At 39.1% G+C, this 20,677-nt stretch overlaps 1 protein-coding gene across 7 annotated transcripts in view; it reads left to right on the top strand.

Moving 5' to 3' along the window:
- Positions 1-20,677, top strand: part of LOC133537723 (unconventional myosin-XVI-like) — a 198,226-nt gene that overhangs the window by 168,968 nt on the left and 8,581 nt on the right. For all 7 annotated transcript variants that reach the window (XM_061878820.1, XM_061878815.1, XM_061878818.1 and 4 more), the window contains 3 exons: positions 5,179-5,244; positions 7,551-7,678; positions 20,323-20,428. In XM_061878820.1, coding sequence (XP_061734804.1) covers positions 5,179-5,244; positions 7,551-7,678; positions 20,323-20,428 — 300 coding nt within the window. The remainder of the gene's footprint in view (positions 1-5,178; positions 5,245-7,550; positions 7,679-20,322; positions 20,429-20,677) is intronic.

Genomic DNA, 20,677 nt, shown 5'->3' on the forward strand with positions numbered 1-20,677 from the left:
GATCAGTAATGTGAATTAACCAAGGAATGTATCAGTAAATGAGTGTTGTCCCAAAAGGGTGTTAGTGTGGTGCTAATCCCGGCCGTCGTTGCCGTGACCATACGGTCACAAAAACGAATGTGCCTGTGGGACGAGAGAGAGAAAGAGAGAGAGCATGACAGAGAGAGCATGCTGATGGGAGGCCTTTTATAGGCCGCCCAATCAGCAGCCCTCTGAGATGTTGCACGTCTTCACAGACCAGCTCCACCTGCGGGTCGGAGGACCAAAGTGCCCCAAACACTAACCGGCAGAGCCGGGCATGACATATATTTCAGGTTGAAATTGCCCTCATCTCCCACAATTGCCCCATTTTCACATGAATGCCATTTCTTCCACCTCTCCTATAAAACTAGACTGTGGCCCATGTCCATCCACTGGGACATCACACTTTAAAGCAGTACATACACACGCTTTGTAAAATGGAAGTGTGTTATTTTGGAGGCCCAGCAGGGGTACATGGTTGGAAGAGGAGATAAATGCCATTTAATGTGTGTGAAGAGGGAGGACAGCAATGCCAGATAGAATGCTGCAATCACGCAGACGTGGCAACGCACTTGACGCAAGAGACTGTAATTTCACCAGCAGGGGCGGAGGACATGCTTATGTGTTTTGTTTCACACTTAAAACACTTAGTCATATGTATATTATATCTGACATATTTACCCATTGGTGTTTCTAAAGGAAATTTTAAGACACAATCGCATTGAAAGGCAGTGCCTTACCATAACCCCTTTTTTTCACAATAAGTTTTCTCAATTTAATACAGAGTAGTTATTTCATTGTGATATATTTATGTGTATACATATATACTATATATATATATATATATATATATATATATATACACACAGTGGGGCAAAACAGTATTTAGTCAGCCACCGATTGTGCAAGTTCTCCCACTTAAAATGATGACAGAGGTCTGTAATTTTCATCATAGGTACATTTCAACTGTGAGAGACAGAATGTGAAAAATAAATCCAGGAATTCACATTGTAGGAATTTTAAAGAATAAAAATTCCTACGAGTTGAGTTTATACCAAAAAGTTCTATTTTGGTTTCATCTGACCACGTGACATTCTCCCAATCCTCTGCTGTATCATCCATGTATCCATTTTGGTATAAACTCAACTCGTCGTGTTTGGAGGAAGAAGAATACTAAGTTGCATCCCAAGAACAACCACCTACTGTTAAGCATGGGGGTGGAAACATCATGCTCTGGGGCTGTTTTCCTGCTAAGGGGACAGGACTATTGATCCGTGTTAAGGAAAGAATGAATGGGGCCATGTATTGTTAGATTTTGAGCCAAAACCTCCTTCCATCAGTGAGAGCTTTGAATGGTTGACCAAATACTTAGTTTCCACCATAATTTACGAATAAATTATTTAAAATTCCTACAATATGAATTCCTGGATTTTTTTTTCAAGTTTTGTCTCTCACAGTTGAAGTGTACCGTTGATGAAAATTACAGACCTCTGTCATCATTTTAAGTGGGAGAACTTGCACAATCGGTGGCTGACTAAATACTTTTTTGCCCAACTGTATATATATATTTATATGCATATATGTGTATACATATATATATTTTTTTGTTTATACATATATATATATATGTGTGTGTGTATATATATATATATATATATATATATATATATATATGTATGTACGTGTGTATATATGTGTGTGTGTATATATGTGTGTGTATATATATGTGTGTGTATATATACGTGTATATATATATGTGTATATATATATGTGTGTATATATATATATGTATATATCTGTGTAGATATATATTTATATGTACATATATATTTTTGTATATATATGTGTATATATATATATATAGATATATATATATATATATATATATATATATATGTATATCTATATATATATATATATATATATATATATATATATATATATATATAGATATATATGTATAAACGTTAGGTCAGGAAAAAAAACAGAGGGCTATTTCCTCACTTCAAGCCTGTTTCACGGGTTTCCCTGCTCTTAAGGGGATTTTTGGAGCCTTGAGTCTTGACCAATACCGACATTGATCCAATAAGATATCAGCACGAATTATAGTACATACATATTATTTTGTAGTTTAGTAATGTTCGAAAAGGTTTGATTAATTGAAGTTACTCAGAACAGTGGTAGATATGAAAAACACTCACCTTATAGAAGACTTATTATTTTGAAGTGGATTTTTTTTTTTTTATTAGTTTTTTGAAACACTTAGTGTTCATAATAATTAATTAAATTAAGGACTTTACGCTAAAGTTGAATGATGCGGACACGTTTGTTACTGGATACTTTCTATCACACTTCTATCTTGAAGACCTGTTTGTGTAAGTAATATGCAACTATTAATATTTGATACTTGTGGTGAAGAAGGAGCTGAGCCGGAAGGTAAAGCTCTCAATTTACCGGTCGATCTACGTTCCCATCCTCACCTATGGTCATGAGCTTTGGGTCATGACCGAAAGGATAAGATCACGGGTACAAGCGGCCGAAATGAGTTTCCTCCGCCGTGTGGCGGGGCTCTCCCTTAGAGATAGGGTGAGAAGCTCTGCCATCCGGGAGGAACTCAAAGTAAAGCCGCTGCTCCTTCACATCGAGAGGAGCCAGATGAGGTGGTTCGGGCATCTGGTCAGGATGCCACCCGAACGCCTCCCTAGGGAGGTGTTTAGGGCACGTCCAACCGGTAGGAGGCCACGGGGAAGACCCAGGACACGTTGGGAAGACTATGTCTCCCGGCTGGCCTGGGAACGCCTCGGGATCCCCCGGGAAGAGCTAGACGAAGTGGCTGGGGAGAGGGAAGTCTGGGTTTCCCTGCTTAGGCTGTTGCCCCCGCGACCCGACCTCGGATAAGCGGAAGATGATGGATGGATGGATGGATGGATGGATATGCAACTATTAATATTTGATACTTGTTTAAATTGACAAATGTGCTGTTTTAGACTAAAATATTGTTCAAATAAGGACATGTATTCTGTATGAATAGTTTGTGCTATTGTGTGCTTAGTTGTAGTGTAGCTGCGAGTTCCGAGTAGCCTATAGCCTCCCATGTTTGCCTTTTGTAAATGACTTATCTAACATACAAGAAAAGACAAGCCTTGTTAAATTAAAGTACCAATGACTGTCACACACACACTAGGTGTAGCGAAATTATTCTCTGGTGTGCTTGTGTAAACGTCTATATTAGAGATTTTAGATGCAAGCTGAAATCAGCCGATATTTCTTTGTTTATGCTGATATCGGACCGATAATACATATTAATATAAAATCGGGAAAACCCAAATATTTTCTAATAGGTAGAATGAATAATAAAGAATGTAAAAAACTAGACAGACTGGTAAGAAAATAAAAATAAGAAAAATAAAATAGGGTTAACAATGAGTTATCTATCCATACCTCCATTTTCTACCGCTTATTCCCTTTGGGGTTGCGGGGGGCGCCGTTTCTTATCTCAGCTACAATCGGACGGAAGGCGGCGTACACCCTGGGCAAGTTGCCACCTCATCGCAGAAAAATGAGTTAATGCATCAGAAATAAATACTAATGAATATAGAATTAATTAAATTGAAATGAATACAATTATTAAAGAAAAAAGTATTACCATACAAACGGAGTAAAAACAAACTAAAATACATTAAACTGTATAACCGTTGCTGCCATGTCAAGAGAAAGAAAGAAAAACTGTAGTGTTTTTTTATTGATTAAATTGTTTTCTTATACATGGCGTATATACCAATTGTCTTTGTTATAAAAAGACCCCCTTGAACAGCGATGGAGTGTGGACAAAGGATGCTCCATATGCTCTCAGCAGGGTGGTCAAAGATGGTGCTTTGATGAGAGGTCTTTCTCCTGTTGCCAGCATAGATGAGAGATCAGTATATTACTAAAAAAAAATATATATATATATATATATAAAACTCTCCGTCCCCTGAGGAGAGCAGCAATCTGAGCTGGGGGATGATATCAGCCATCATTAACAATGGTTGAGGTGTTACTGACCGTTCCTGGTAATATTGTCTAAAAAGCATGCCAGTGAATATTCTCTTTTATCCAGGTTTTTTTTTTATCTCACTGCATGAAATTGATGGCAACTGGACTGTTCAAGTTGTCTTGGACGACGTTTCACCTCTCATCTGAGCAGGCCTCCTCAGTTCACGTTCAAAGGCTAGATGAGATGGTGCAGGATCCAAAGTTTAAAAAAAAGAGTTTTAGACTTAAAATGTTCATGTCGTCAACCTTGAACCAGCATTTTTTTTTTTTTTAGCTCGACTAGCTCTCAAATGACCGATGAGAGTCTTTGTAAGCGACTCTCATTTTAAAAGCTCCCAACTGTGTTATTTTTTGAAAGGGCTTCAGTCTCTCTATTAAGTGTACATCTTGTTGGAGAGCGCAAATGCTGTCTTTATTGACACGTGATCATCCCTAAAGTCATCTTTGCTGTTTAAGCTGGCATTGTTCTTCCTTTACAGCAGGGGTGCCAAACGCACGGCCCGAGGGCCGGATCAGGCCCGCGAACAGGTTTAATCCGGCCCGCGGGATGAGTTTGCTAAGTATAAAAATGAACCTGAAATTTTTGAATGAGAGAAACTGCTGTTCTAAATGTGTCCACTGGATGTCGCAATAGCAATTCTTTGTATGTTTGTAGATGCTACATATGTACAAAATAAACCACATGATGTTAGTACATCAGACATGGAAAATTATACATACTGTAATTTGATTTTGATATATTTTTTTTTATCTTGATGGATTGGAAATTAACACCAATGAGTTGACAGATAAACATTATCAGATATTCAAAAAATATAAATAAGGACAAATAAAGGTAGAATACTATTAATCGTAACATGTAAGGGTAAACAAAGACAACATTATGATTTGTACATTTTTAGATTGTGCTTGTTCTATTTTTCAACGAACAAAATAATCTGAAGTTGTCTTTATTTTTAAATTATCGTGCTGTGATTTTACCAGTCTGGCCCCACTTGGGTGAAGATTTTTCTCCATGTGGCCCCCGATCTAAAATGAGTTTGACACCCCCGCTTTACAGCATGTGTTCTCCGAACATATTGACTTAAAGATGACCATAGCTTTTTTTCTCTTTGTGCGCAGACTTATATTGGACACATTCTTTTGTTGGTCAACCCAAACAAAGAGCTGCCCATCTACTCCACTTTGGTAAGTTTTTTTTTAATTGACTTACTGTAAGAGGTATTATTAGACTTGCAGAAAAGTACATTACACAGTCTCCTAATGTTCAATTTGCCTGTTTTGGACCATGTGAACGCAATGTTGGACGACCGATGCACTGCACATTACAAATTCCACTATAATGGATGCTGAATAATAAGAGACATAAACATGTGGAATGGACCTTGTGGCTGATAAATAATGCAGTCTTCCTGTCAACGATACAGAGTCTGACTGTGCATAAAGCATTAGGGGTGCAGCAACAATGTGTGTACAGATACTGAAAAATGCTACTCCCAGTAAATTACATCATGTAGAACTTGTTTTATAATATCCATCAGCCAATGAGTCAACTTTATTTCAAAGTTGCAATAAAAATCCACATTCCTCATGAAGACACAGAGAGGGTCATTATCACTCCAGAAGGGATGTAACGATATCAAATTCTCACGGTATGATATCATTGCAGTATTGTCAAAAAAAGACAGAGATTACTCAAGTACTACTTATTTAAGTTAAAGTCCCAACAATCGTGAAATGTGTCCTCTGCATTTGACCCATCCCCATGTTCACCCCCTGGGAGGTGAGGGGAGCATTGAGCAGTAGCGTGTGCCACGCTTGGGAATCATTTTGATGATTTAACCCCCAATTCCAGCCCTTGATGCTGAGTGCCATGCAGGGAGGTAATGGGTCCCATTTGTAAATTCTTTGGTAAGACTCCGCCGGTGTTTGAACTCGCAACCTTCCAGACTCAGGGCAGACACTCTAACCACAAGGCCACTGAGCTGCTGTCTGAACTTATGTAAAGAATAGACTGACTTACTATTAATAAATAGTTAATAATGCTGAAATGTTTTAATCCAAATTATCACTACCAAGATCAATCAATCACTCAATCAAAGTTTATTTATATAGCCCTTAATCACAAGTGTCTCAAAGGGCCGCACAAGCCACAACCATATCCTCGGCTCAGATCCCACATCAGGGCAAGGAAAAACTCAACCCAATGGGCTACAATGAGAAACCACGAAGGAGAGGAGGGCAGAGCAGAAAAGAGACGGCAGATCAACTGGTCTAAAAGGGGGGTTTATTTAAAGCCAAGAGTGTACTAGTGAGTTTTAAGATGGGATTTAAAATATGTATTTCGAAAGTGCAAAGAAAAAGTAAAACAACAGCAAAAAAATAAATATATATACACTGCGGTGTTCCACGCCATCGTCTACTGGGGTGGGGGGGGGGGGGAGCATGGTCAGAGACAAGAGCAGACCCAACAAAGCAACCAAGAGAGCTGACTCCACTCTCGGCCACCCACCAACTTTCGGCCAGTGTCCAGTCCGCACGGATGAGCGAGAATATGTCTAAGGAGACCGAGGTGTCCGATACCTGCTCATTCAGCCAAGACACTGTGAAGCCCGTTCGTCCCGGCGCTCAGCGCCAGTTCCACAGCCCTGACTCCTCATCCGCATCCCCTCCAGAGACCCAGCAGCTGGTCTGCATGGCTAAAAGGCTCCCGGGGGAGGCAGATCCAGAACTTCACAAAAAAAGCTCCGCAGAAGTCACGAAAGTGCCACCCCTTGTCACACAGTCTCGAAGGGTCCCGAACCAAAAAAAACACATGAAAACAAGAAGAAAACATCGGGAACACAAAAAGATGACACAAGAGTACAGAGCTCCTGCCAACAGCAGCCATTACAGTGGCGTCATCTCGGGGAAAAAATAAATAAATAAATAATAAAAAAGTTTGTGGATAAACACATTTCGTTCCTGACATAATCAATAAATCCTGTTTTCAGCTTTACTGCATTTTTGTGAGAATTCAGCTTCCCCAGTACCGCAGTAATTACAATACCGTTACATTCCTAGTGTCTTCTTTGACTTGCCAGCTCGTGAACTTCCTCCAGGTGGATTGAGGAAGGTGCGAATTGGGCATATGTCTCAACATCTGTGGTCTGCTTTCTGTCTGTCACCCCTCTCTTCCGGCGGTCTGCGACCATGCATTTTTTTTCTTTGTGTTCTCTCAAACGTCAAAAGAATAAAGGACCACTGACCCTGCAAAAATAGGAAATGAAGAACGATTGAATGTCTGAAATAAAGGTCAGTCATTGGTCAGTTTACATGAAAACGGCACCACTGATTGGTCGGTTCTTTGGCAGTCTTCGTGCAGACTTCGGTAAATTTCAAACAGGTAACGGTCAGTTTCAGACAAACAGCGTTGTAGCTAACACTGTCCCCTCATGTAGTCTTTGGTCAGTCACTTTAACTTTTCATATGATGTCCACCTGTGTGTTTAATAGGTGAGTCAACTGTACCTGAGCTCCACAGGTCGCTTATGCTCCTCACTACCCCCTCACATCTTCTCCTCGGCGGAGAGAGCGTACCACATGATGCTCCAGGAGAGACGACCGCAGTGTTTCATTCTGAGGTACCACTACTCATACTTCTAGCTCTTTGCCTTGAGTCAAAATAATATCTTATAGAATAATATATATATATATGTTGTAAATATTTTTCATCTGATATAAAGTGTTCCACTTTCAAAATGTTCAGCTTATTCATGACTCGGGTGCTGTCATTTTTCATTTTCCAAAATTCACCACATTTAATAGACAATTTTTCAAATGTCCACATCTCCCACATTTATCAACCAATTCAAAGAATTCCACCATCAACACATTCCACTAGTCTTGGCCATTCAAACTAACAAAGTTCCAAAAGTTCTCGTATTTCCAGGAATTCCCAGGATTTCTTTTTTCCGATTGAAAATAAAAGGACAATTTTTCAAACTTCCACATTTGCTACATTTCTCCACTGATTCAAACTGTTCCAAAGTCAAAATGCTCCTTGTTTGCTCTACCTTTTTGAGCACATTTTTCAGGTATACACTTCGAGTCACTTATTTTGTTATTTGCCCCATGCTAACTGTTAGCATGCAAACATTAGCAAGGTAGCTCTATCTAATTTTGACAGTCATATATTTTGGTTTTTGACTCATGTTTATTGTTAGCATGCCAACTTTTTTAGCAAATTTTGACACATATTTCGTTACTCTAAACATGCTAACTGTTAGAATGTCAACGTCAGCATGCTAGATTTTTACCAAACTGTTCCGGTATACAATTCCGACATATTAAGGTTAGGGTGTGCAAGCTAGCTATTTTTTTTAGTTCATTTTGCAGATATGCAAATAAGAGCCTTATATCTTACTACTTAACACTCTCTGGCAAAAACGTTAACTGTTAGCATTTTTTTTTTTTTTTTTAGTTTTTTCAGGATTCACATGCAAATTAGATAGAAAATAGCATTTTGTAGTTTATACTGATCTGAGCCATGATGCCTCAACATTGCAAAGCAAATGCTGCATTTAAAAAAAGATTGTACATGTCTCTTGAAAAGACATTTTTTTTTGTTATTTCATTTATTTATTTATTCATTCCTTTGAATAATGTTTTTTAAAGGCTATGGAATGTTAGTCCACAATTACCGCTAACATGCTTACAATGCAAGGTCAACGTGCCATTTATAAAATATAGTGTCTGTCTTTTGAAAAGACAGTCCCATCAGTTGAGTTGGGTTGAGTTGAGTTGCTCACAGCATGAAGGTATTGGATTTGAGTCCCGAGTTCTAGGTCTTTTCGTGTGGAGTTTGCATGTTCTTCCTGTAACTGTGTGTGTTCCCTCCGGGTACTCCGGCTTCCTCCCCCCTTCAAAGACATGCACCCGAGGATAGGCCTGGGGTTAGTGGAGCATTTTTTAAAAAAGGATTGAAAATGGAAAAAAGTTGGGGGGAAAATATTTTTTTTGTTTTAGTATTTTTTTTGGTTTCAGGACAAACATGACACAAATCTTCCCAATTGTTAGAAAGCCCACTGTTTAATATGTTTGTGTGTATGAGAGTATTTGGTGAACATCATTTTGTCCTACTAATTTTGGTGGTTCTTGAACTAACTGTTGGTTAATTTACATGTAAAATCTTCCACTCCTTTGTCTCATTTTGTCCACCAAAGGTTTTATGCTGTACGTGAGTGCACAAAAGTGAGCTTTGTTGATGTTATTGACATGTTGGAGTGCTAATCAGAAATATTTGGTTAGCAAGCTAATCAATGCGCTAACTTGCTATTTTGGCCAGCTGTGTGGCGACTTGTCCAGGGTGTACGCCGCCTTCTGCCCGATTGTAGCTGAGATAGGCACCAGCGCCCCCTCAACCCCAAATTGAATAAGCGGTAGAAAATGGATGGATGAATGGATGGATGGATGTACATATTGCATCATTATGCCACATTTGTCGGTATATGTGAGCTCAAGTAATATCCTTTACTTTGATCCTCAATGTATATACTTAGTTTTGCATGTCTCGTGACACATTATCTGTATGTAATATCGGCTGCATTTCAGATAGTTGTTTGTGTGCCATGTTGTTCCAGACCACAGCAAATATTACCTAGTTTGCCAAAGATCATAATAAATGTATTGAATCTATTTTTTTTAACTGGGACACTCACATCTTTACCATTGTCATTAAAATCCAATAATTTCCAGGAGTTATCTTACCTTCTGTGTAGCCTGTAATTTAGTAATTGTTTCTAATGTTGTTAAATTATGTAGAATAAATATTACGTTTCAACATATCTGTCAATGAAGATTTGCTTCACTCTTCCGCCTTACGTCCGAGTGCAGCTGGGGTAGGCTCCACCACATCCCTGAGCCCGAGAGGGACAAGCGGTAGAAAATGGAAGGATGGACTATATGATCATAATAATTACGACAATTGTCAAACATTCACATTGACCTTTCTTTTTCTTCAAATTGGCGGAGGCAGCTTATTGATGGCAATTATACCTCGTTCAAGCTCTCAAGAAACATTCCTGCTGAGTTGTAACCAATCTGGATGAAATTTAATGCACCTTAGCCACAGGCGATCCATCTTGCTTAACACACAAGCTCTAACACACACATGCAAGGACATTGAACTGGCTTGTCCTGCCGTGCCCTCTCTTCTTCTTGCTTATCTTGCTTCTTTTTTACTACTTTGAAATGTTACATGCAGTCAGGTAGGTTTGCAACCTATTTTTCAAAGTCACTGTAGAGCGCAAGTTGTATCTAAAACTGGCAGAAATTCAAGATGGTGTTTATGGTGACTGTGAACATGAGTGGCTAACTTACCATGAAAATGCAATTAAATGCAATTAAAAATGTACATACATTAAATTTTCTGATCGTCCCAGGTCTTCCCTCATGCTTTGTGTAGGAATTTATTGCAATAATAAGAAGTAGTTAGCAACCTTTTGAGGCTTTCAAACTACTCCTGAAGCCACAAAGTCTGATTGGGTAAACCTGAGTTTTGTGTGCAGGCGGGAAGCCAAGAGCTGAATGCGACATTTAACTGCATGTAATACAGCATTTTACCAGGAAAAATACCTTTTGATTAAGGGCTAGACCCGTGGCTGTAGAGCCACATGCGGCTCTTGAGCGGCGCCCTGGTGGCTCCATGGAGCTTTGTCAATAATGTATGGAAGTGGAAAAAAAATGGGTTGAAAAATATATATTTTTTTGTAATATACCTGTTTAATATGTTTGAGTTTATGCTTCACTGATGAGAGTATTTGGCGAGCGCCGTTTTGTCCTACTAATTTCAGCGGCCCTGGAACTCACCTTTGTGTGGACTGTGACTCCAGTTTGTTTACATGTACAACTTTCTCCGACGCTGCCACAGAAAGACGTGTTTTATGCCACCCCTTGTTTGTGTCATCTAGTCCACCAAACATTTTATACTGTGTGTGAATGTACAAAGGTGAGCTTTGTTGATATTATTGTCTTGTTATGGAGTTTTAATCAGGCATATTTGGTCACTGCATGGCTGCAAGTTAATCGATGCTAACACGCTATTTACACTAGCTATACGTACATATTGCATCATTATGCCCTGTTTGTAGCTATATTTTGAGCTAATTTAATTTCCTTTACTTCTGTTAATTTATATACGTATGTCTCGTGACACATTAGCTGAATGTAATATTGGCTGCATTTCTGATAGTTGTTAGTGTGCCATTTTGTTCCAGACCACAGCAAACGTTAAAGTCTTCATGCACTTATTTGTTCGTGTACGTGCAAACTGGTTCCCTCTGGGTACTCCGGCTTCCTCCCCCCTCCAAAGACATGCACCTGGGGGATAGTGCTGCCCATGTGGCTCCCTGGAGCATTTAAAAAAAAAAAAAATTGAAAATGGAAAAAAGTTGTTTTAGTAGGTTTTTGGTTTGAGGACACACATGACACAAACCTTCCCAATTGTTAGAAAGCTCATTGTTTAATATGTTTGTGTGTATGAGAGTATTTGATGAACATCGTTTTGTCCTACTAATTTCGGTGGTTCTTGAACTCACCATAGTGGAGAGTGTGACGCAACAGTCAGTTTACATGTAAAATCTTCCACTCTGTCTTTGTCTCATTTTGTCCACCAAAAGTTTTATGCTGTGTGTGAGTGCACAAAGGTGAGCTTTGTTAATGTTATTGACTTATAATAAAATAAAAGTCTTAAATCAGTCATTGATCAGTCACATGTGTCAGGGCGGCACATCATGTGAGACAGTTTAGGTTGTTGGGATTTTCTTGCAGACAGTCAAGGAGTCAATGTTAAGGTAAAAAAGGTATTTAATAACTGAACAAACAAAAGGCGAGAGATAGGAAGTGCTCCAAAAGCGTATGGGAAGCTATGCACGAAAGAAGACTAAGCATGACACTCTAAAGAAAACCAAAAGGTAATGCTGGATATCAGGAAAAAACTCATGAAGAATGTGGTGCAGATGGCGTCCACAAAGTACATCCATACAAGACCTCAGCACGGAAAGAAATACACTAAGCAGTGAGCAGTGAATAATGTCCCGACAACCAAGTGGTGTCTCAAGCTCAACATATATAGTGCTAATTACCAACAGAAAACAGGTGAGGGGAAAAGTGCTCAAAGGCAGGCGTAGAGCTGCTGCAGGAAAGGAGAAAACAGGAAGGGAAAAATACCAAAATACAAGCGCAAGACAGGAACTAAAACTACAAACAGAAAAATACCATGAAACTCAGGATTAGGCATGATCTGATACAACAGATCATGACGACGTGCTAATATTACAGCATTACTACTGATTTTTTATGTCAGTATCTTCATGCTGTCATTAGTCAATATACATTTTGACCGGAATTAAACATGCAGCTAACAAAAAAGGTATTTTTATTCCAATATATATAAAAAAAAATGTCGTGTTATAAACATTCCCCAGAAATAGTTACTTTATAAAGAGGCATCCATTTATATATAGGATTGCCTTATTTGTGAGGTAATATGTTGCATAGCCTCATTACAGTGCCATTTAATTAGAATAATTAGTTTTCTTAACATCTCTATTGTGATCTGGTTCCGGATCACATCTTTAGTCCGGCTTTTGAGTCCTTTTTGGTGTTTTCTAATTATTTTTGGACTCTCCCTTGTCTAAGTTTTGCACTGCCTGTTTAATTTAGTTTCCATGGTTTCTCATTTGTTCCACCTGCTATGCTTTTTTTGACGCACATCTATTGGCAACTGTTTACTTTAGTATTTAAGCCTGCATTCTACCTCAGTTCGTTCTTGGCTCATGGTTTGCGGTAAACAACAGTCACGTTTATTATTCTTCCTTGTTCTAACCTTGCTTAGTCACGTCTTAGCTTTGCGTGCACTCTGCACATCGTTTCTATTGGACTTTGGACTCGATGCTTGCTAACTATTAGCATTAGCTTTCCGTGCGTAGGCACAGCGTTTCATTTCTGTTTTGTACAAGTTTTCGTTTACCTTTTTTGTATATTAAAATCAGCTCTTACCTGCTCTCCTGCCTGTCTGTTCCCACTGCATCCTGAGGTGATACCTTCGCGCATCATAATGCGTTTTAAATGTGACAATCTCAACATCAATAGCATTAGTCGAAATAACGGAAGAGATCACCAATGCAATAGATAACAAAAACTTATTTGAAGAGATTACCAATGCAATAGATAGCACAAAATGTGCTGCTGCAGTGTTTATGGATTTAACAAAAGCATTTGACACAATTAATCACAGCATGTTAATAATCTAATTAGAAATCAGAGGGTTGGTATTGAACTGGATTAGAATCTACTTAACCAACAGGAAGCAATCCTTGAAGATAGGCAAACACTTCCACAGAGCTGAAAATATTTTGTGGTGTACCTCAGGGATCAATACTGGGACCAAAATTGTTCAATCTCTATATAAATGACATTTGTAATTTTACAAAGGACTTAAAGTTAGTATTATTTGCAGATGACACAACTGCGTTTTGTTCAGGAGAGAAAACACAGAAGCTAATACAAATAATAAATGAACAAAGTAAAAAGATGGTTTGACAAAAACAGACTATCTTTGAATCTCAGTAAAACTAAAATAATGCTATTTGGTAACAGTAGAAGAGAAAGTCAAACACAATTACAAATAGACGGATTAGATAATGAAACGATAAAATAAAACATTTTTGGGTGTAATAATAGATGACAAAATGAATTGGACATCTTATGTAAAAACCTGCATAACATAAAGAAGCAAGAAACACATCAATAATGAATAAAGCAAAAACTGTTCTGGACCAAAAGTCACTTCATATTCTCAACTGCTTGCAAGTGTTACCATATCTGAGTTATTATGTAGAACTATGGGGAAACAAATACAAATGTGTGCTTCATTCACTAACTGTGTTACAAAAAATCCATCCATCCATCCATCCATCATCTTCTGCTTATCCGAGGTCGGGTCGCGGGGGCAGCAGCCTAAGCAGGGAAGCCCAGACTTCCCTATCTCCAGTCACTTCGTCTAGCTCTTCCCGGGGGATTCCGAGGCGTTCCCAGGCCAGCCGGGAGCCATAGTCTTCCCAACGTGTCCTGGGTCTTCCCCGTGGCCTCCTACCAGCTGGACATGCCCTAAACACCTCCCTAGGGAGGCGTTCGGGTGGCATCCTGACCAGATGCCCGAACCACCTCATCTGGCTCCTCTCGATGTGGAGGAGCAGCGGCTTTACATTGAGCTCCTCCCGGATGGCAGAGCTTCTCACCCTATCTCTAAGGGAGAGCCCCGCCACCCGGCGGAGGAAACTCATTTCGGCCGCTTGTACCCGTGATCTTATCCTTTCGGTCATGACCCAAAGCTCATGACCATAGGTGAGGATGGGAACGTAGATCGACCGGTAAATTGAGAGCTTTGCCTTCCGGCTCAGCTCCTTCTTCACCACAACGGATCGGTACAACGTCCGCATTACTGAAGACGCCGCACCGATCCGCCTGTCGATTTCACGATCCACTCTTCCCCCACTCGTGAACAAGACTCCTAGGTACTTGAACTCCTCCACTTGGGGCAGGATCTCTCCCCAACCCGGAGATGGCACTCCACCCTTTTCCGGGCGAGAACCATGGACTTGGACTTGGAGGTGCTTATTCTCATTCCGGTCGCTTCACACTCGGCTGCGAACCGATTACAAAAAATATCAATTAGAATAATATATAATGTTGGATATAGAGAACGTACAAACTCTTTATTTATTAAATCACAATTATTGAAATTCAACGATTTGGTGCATTTGCTAAGAGCTAAAATGATGTATGAAGCAAACTATAACCTGCCACCCAAGAATGTGCAACAATTCTTCTCAACAAAAGAGGAGAAATATAACCTTAGAGGAAAATCTAATTCAAAACATTTGTATGCTCGTACAACACTTAAAACCCTTTAGCATATCAGTATGTGGAATTAAATTATGGAACGGATTAACCAAAGAAATCAAACAAAGCACCAATATGATTCAGTTTAAGAGACTTTTTTTATATTAATTGAGACAAAGATTGTTTATGTATTTAATATTTGGGTAACAGTTTAGTATGGGGAACATATTCTACGTAACAAAGACTTAAGGGTTATAGTTAGGGTTAGGGTTATCGTAGTTTTGTTATGTAAGAACAGACCATATTAAATAAGTGGTATAAAGGGAGAATCGTATACAACAGCTTCCTTACTTAGTACTAATAAGCAATCATTCTGAGGTTATTGAGGGAAGACTCTCAGTTATTGGCTTACTGGTTGTATAATAAGGCCATGTAGAATAAGGCATTAATAAGTACTTAATAATGACTAATTTAAAAGCCAATATGTTACTAATTTGCATGTTAATGAGCAACTAATTAATGGTGAATTAAGTGTTACCAATATTTGTTTACTTACTATGGCAGTGGATCTCAACCTTTTTTAAATGATGTACCCCCTGTGGACATTTTTTTAATTCAAGTACCCCCTAATCAGAGCAAACCATTTTTGGTTGAAAAAAAGAGATAAAGAAGTAAAATACAGCACTATGTCATCAGTTTCTAATTTATTAAATTGTATGACAGTGTAAAATGTTGCTCATTTGTAGTAGTCTTTTGTGAACCATTTGGAAAAAAAGGTATAAAATGGGGCTTCACGGTGGCAGAGGGGTTAGTGCGTCTGCCTCACAATACGAAGTTCCTACAGTCCTGGGTTCAAATCCAGGCTCGGGATCTTTCTGTGTGGAGTTTACATGTTCTCCCCGTGAATGCGTGGGTTCCCTCCGGGTACTCCGGCTTCCTCCCACTTCCAAAAACATGCACCTGGGGATAGGTTGATTGGCAACACTAAATTGGCCCTAGTGTGTGAATGTGAGTGTGAATGTTGTCTGTCTATCTGTGTTGGCCCTGTGATGAGGTGGCGACTTGTCCAGGGTGTACCCCGCCTTCCGCCCGATTGTAGCTGAGATAGGCGCCAGCGCCCCCCGCGACCCCAAAGCGGCAGAAAATGGATGGATGGATGGATGGTATAAAAATGACTAAAAACTTGTTGAAAAATAAACAAGCGATTCAATTATAAATAAACATTTCTACACATAGAAGTAATCATACCCTCTTTGGGGATTGTAATAAAGATCCATCTGGATTCATGAACTTAATTCTAAACATTTCTTCACAAAAAAATTAATCTTTAACATCAATATTTATGGAACATGTCCACACAAAAAATCTAGCTGTCAACACTGAATATTGCATTGTTGCATTTCTTGTCACAGTTTATGAACTTACTTTCATATTTTGTTGAAGAATTATTTAATAAATATATTTATAAAGGATTTTTGAATTGTTGCTATTTTTAGAATATTAAAAAAAAAATCTCACGTACCCCTTGGCATACCTTAGAGTACCCCCAGGGGTACGCGTACCCCCATTTGAGAACCACTCTACTATGGTATATTATTCATTTATTATTTGTTCACTGTTATGTTACGGAGAACAAAGAAATAGGATAAAATTGCTATGGTATGAAAAGGGGTAGGATTAAATAAGCTATGCTTCTTCCTACTCCTTTTCGGACATGCTGTAATGAAACATCTGGACATATATGATGAATTACATTGTATTGTATTTAGTTCAAAATTAACTGAAACTGAAGTGAATTATATTTATATAGCACTTTTCTATTTATATAGCGCTTTACTTAGTGAAACCCAATATCTAAGTTACATTTAAACCAGTGTGGGTGGCACTGGGAGCAGGTGGGTAAAGTGTCTTGCCCAAGGACACAACGGCAGTGACTAGGATGGCGGAAGCGGGAATCGAACCTGCAACCCTCAAGTTGCTGGCACGGCCACTCTACCAACCGAGCTATGCCGCCCCTGAACTGAACTGAACTAACTCTCACTAGAAGATCAAGTCAATCTGCAATCTGCCAAATGTCATCCAAATACCCCAAAATAGTGTCCAAATATTTGAACATAAAATAGTTCCTGTAGAAAAAAGCAAAAAAAACTGTCAACATAAAGGCAATCAGCAGCCATAATCCCCCAAATCAGCTCACTAACCAAATGCCTTTGAAGTCTAATAGCCGGTCAAAGAGAAGATGCTAGAAAATAAGGCCTTTTGGATTTTGGCACTCAGCGGGGCTCCAAGCAGTAAAACACACAGCAACAAAGCCAGCAGGCTCTATGCTGTCATTAGGGAGGTCCTCTGACCTTCTGCAGCCATCTGCTGCTGCTGTGTGGATGTTTGCCACAACATGGACAGCACTGCTACCTTATGTTGTAGAACAGGCTTCCAGTAGCAGATACACCACGCACACGGTGTGTGGGCAGTGCAGGAGGGGGACGAGGAGGTAGATGCTATAAAATAGTGAATTTAATGGGAGTGGGAGTGGGAGGTGATGTCATCCAACATGTGATGACACGCGTATGCAACAGCCTGATGACTAACTCTTAACACCTACGTTTTGTCACAAATACACTGGTATTCATCTTTGAACACCTCTACTTGTAACAGGAGATGACATCAGGATGAGTCCACGGGTACATGGTTTAATTTGCACAGTTGCCCATGACGCGTGAAAACACTTTTCTCTCCAAAATAAGTAAAAAGCAAAACAAGTAGTTTGTAGCTTTTTGTTGTTGTTGTCATAAACAAGACACAGCCGCCTGCATGAGCTTTCATGTCAGGCTCCATAATAATAATAATTATTATAATAATTGTTATAAATATTAGGGGTGTGGGAAAAATCGATTCGAATTGTAATCGCGATTCTCACGTTGTGCGATTCAGAATCGATTCCCATTTTTAAATTTTTTTTTTTTTTTTTTTTATCAATCCAACAAAACAATACACAGCAATACCATAACAATGCAATCCAATTCCAAAACCAAACCTGACCCAGCAACACTCAGAACTGCAATAAACAGAGCAATTGAGAGGAGACACAAACACTACATAGAACAAACCAAAAGTAGTGAAACAAAAATGAATATTATCAACAACAGTATCAATATTAGTTATAATTTCAGCATAGCAGTGATTAAAAATCCCTCTTTGACATTATCATTAGACATTTGTAAAAAAAATAAAAAAGAACAATAGTGTCACAGTGGCTTACACTTGCATCGCATCTCATAAGCTTGACAACACACTGTGTCCAATGTTTTCACAAAGATAAAATAAGTCATATTTTTGGTTCGTTTAACCAATTTACATTATTGCAATCAGTTGATAAAACATTGTCCTTTACAATTATATATATATATATTTTTTAAATCGACTACTCTGCTAGAATGTCAGCAGACGGGGGTAGATCCTGCTGAAATCTTACGTATTGAATGAATACAGAATCGTTTTGAATCGGAAAAATATCGTTTTTGAATCAGAATTGCATTGAATCAAAAAATCGATTTATAATCGAAAAGCGACCCCAAGAATCGATATTGAATCGAATCGTGGGACACCCAAAGATTCGCAGCCCTAGTTAATATTATAATTGTTATCGCATGTACGATACAATCTGCCTATGTGATGGTGACAGTTTAACCCTGGAACAGATCATTCCTACAAAACCCACAACCAGTGAAGTTGGCACGTTGTGTAAATCGTAAATAAAAAAAAAAGAATACAATGATTTGTAAATCCTTTTCAACTTATATTCAATTGAATAGACTGCAAAGACAAAATATTTATTGTTCGAACTGAGAAACTATTTTTTTTTTTGCAAATAATAATTAATTTAGAATTGCAAAAAAGTTGGCACAGGGGCATTTTTACCACTGTGTTACATGGCCTTTCCTTTTAACAACACTCAGTAAATGTTTGGGAGCTAAGGAGACCAATTTTTGAATCTTTTCAGGTGGAATTCTTTCCCGTTCTTGCTTGATGTACAGCTTAAGTGGTTCAACAGTCCGGGGTCCCCGTTGTGGTATTTTAGGCTTCACGATGTGAAACACATATTCAATGGGAGACAGGTCTGGACTACAGGCAGGCCAGTCCAGTACCTGCTCTCTTTCAATATCTTTTACTGTTGTAACACGTGGCTTGGCATTGTCTTGCTGTAATAATCAGGGGCGTCCATGAAAAAGACGTTGCTTGGATGGCAACAATAGTTGTTCCAAAACCTGTATGTACCTTTCAGCATTAATGCTGCTTTCACAGATGTGTAAGTTACCGTGCCTTGGGCACTAATACACCCTCATACCATCACAGATGCTGGCTTTAGAACTTTGTGTCTATAACAATGAAGATGGTTCTCTTCCTCTTTGTTCCGGAGGACATAACGTCCACAGTTTCCAAAAACAATTTAAAATGTGGACTCCTCGGATCACAGAAAACTTTTACTCTTTGGATCAGTCCATCTTAGATGAGCTCAGGCCCAGCGAAGCCGGCTGCGTTTCTGGGTGCTGTTGATGAATGGCTTTGGCTTTGCATAGTAGAGTTTTAACTTGCACTTACAGATGTAGCGACAAACTGTAGTTAGCGACAGTGGTTTTCTGAAGTGTTCCTGAGCCCATGTGGTAATATCCTTTACACACTGATGTCGCTTTTTGATGCAGTACCGCCTGAGGGATCCAAGGTCCCGGGCATTCAATGTAGGTTTTCAGCCTTGCTACTTACGTGCAGTGATTTCTCCAGATTCTCTGAACTTGTTGATGATAATACAGACCGTAGATGGTGAAATCCCTACATGCAATAGCTGGTTGAGAAATGTTCTCAAACAATTTACTTTGGCATTTGTTCACAAAGTGACCCCATCCTTGTTTGTGAATGACTGAGCATTTCATGGAAGCTGCTTTTATACCCAATCATGGCACCCACCTGTTTCTAATTAGCCCGTTCACCTGTGGGAAGTTCCAAATAAGTGTTTGATGAGCATTTCTCAACTTTCTCAGTATGTTTTGCAACTTGTGCCAGCTTTTTTGAAACACGTTGAAGGCATCAAAATCCAAATGAGCTAATATTGGCAAAAAATAACATTTACCAGTTGGAACGTTAGGTATCTTGTCTTTGCAGTCTATTCAATTGAATATAAGTTGAAAAGGATTTCCAAATCATTGTATTCTGTTTTTATTTACGATTTACACAACGTGCCAACTTCACTGGTTTTGGGTTTTGTACTTGCACGTTTCCTCTATTAGAAAAGTAAATTGAGGTTGACGTGCTCTGTTCATGCAGCCATCAACAACACTTGTCAAACCTTATAAAACTCCACCTGTACTATCCTTGTATGTCGTTTTAGCGGTGAAAGTGGTTCAGGAAAAACAGAAGCCTGCAAACACATCGTGCGACACCTGACGGCCAGATCCAGCCCTAAAGGCTTTGCGCTGGAATCCAGAATGAAACATGTAAGTTTGCCCCAAAATGCATTAGACCCTTTTATGGCCATTAAGGCAGATGTATTTTCTTTGGTACCTCCTTTAAGACAAAAAACATCTGGAGCAGAGAAAATAGTTTGAGATGTTTTTTTCCAGTTGTAATATTTGTCCACCTTGAGGGAGTTAGACATCTTGTGTCGTGTTGTACATAGGCGCTGATCCCGTGGGGGCTTCGGGGCCCGAGCACCCACCTGGGATTGACTGCAACCTTCAATTTTA

Source organism: Nerophis ophidion, linkage group LG19 (genome assembly GCF_033978795.1).
Source record: "Nerophis ophidion isolate RoL-2023_Sa linkage group LG19, RoL_Noph_v1.0, whole genome shotgun sequence".
Classification (NCBI taxonomy): Eukaryota; Metazoa; Chordata; class Actinopteri; order Syngnathiformes; family Syngnathidae; genus Nerophis; species Nerophis ophidion.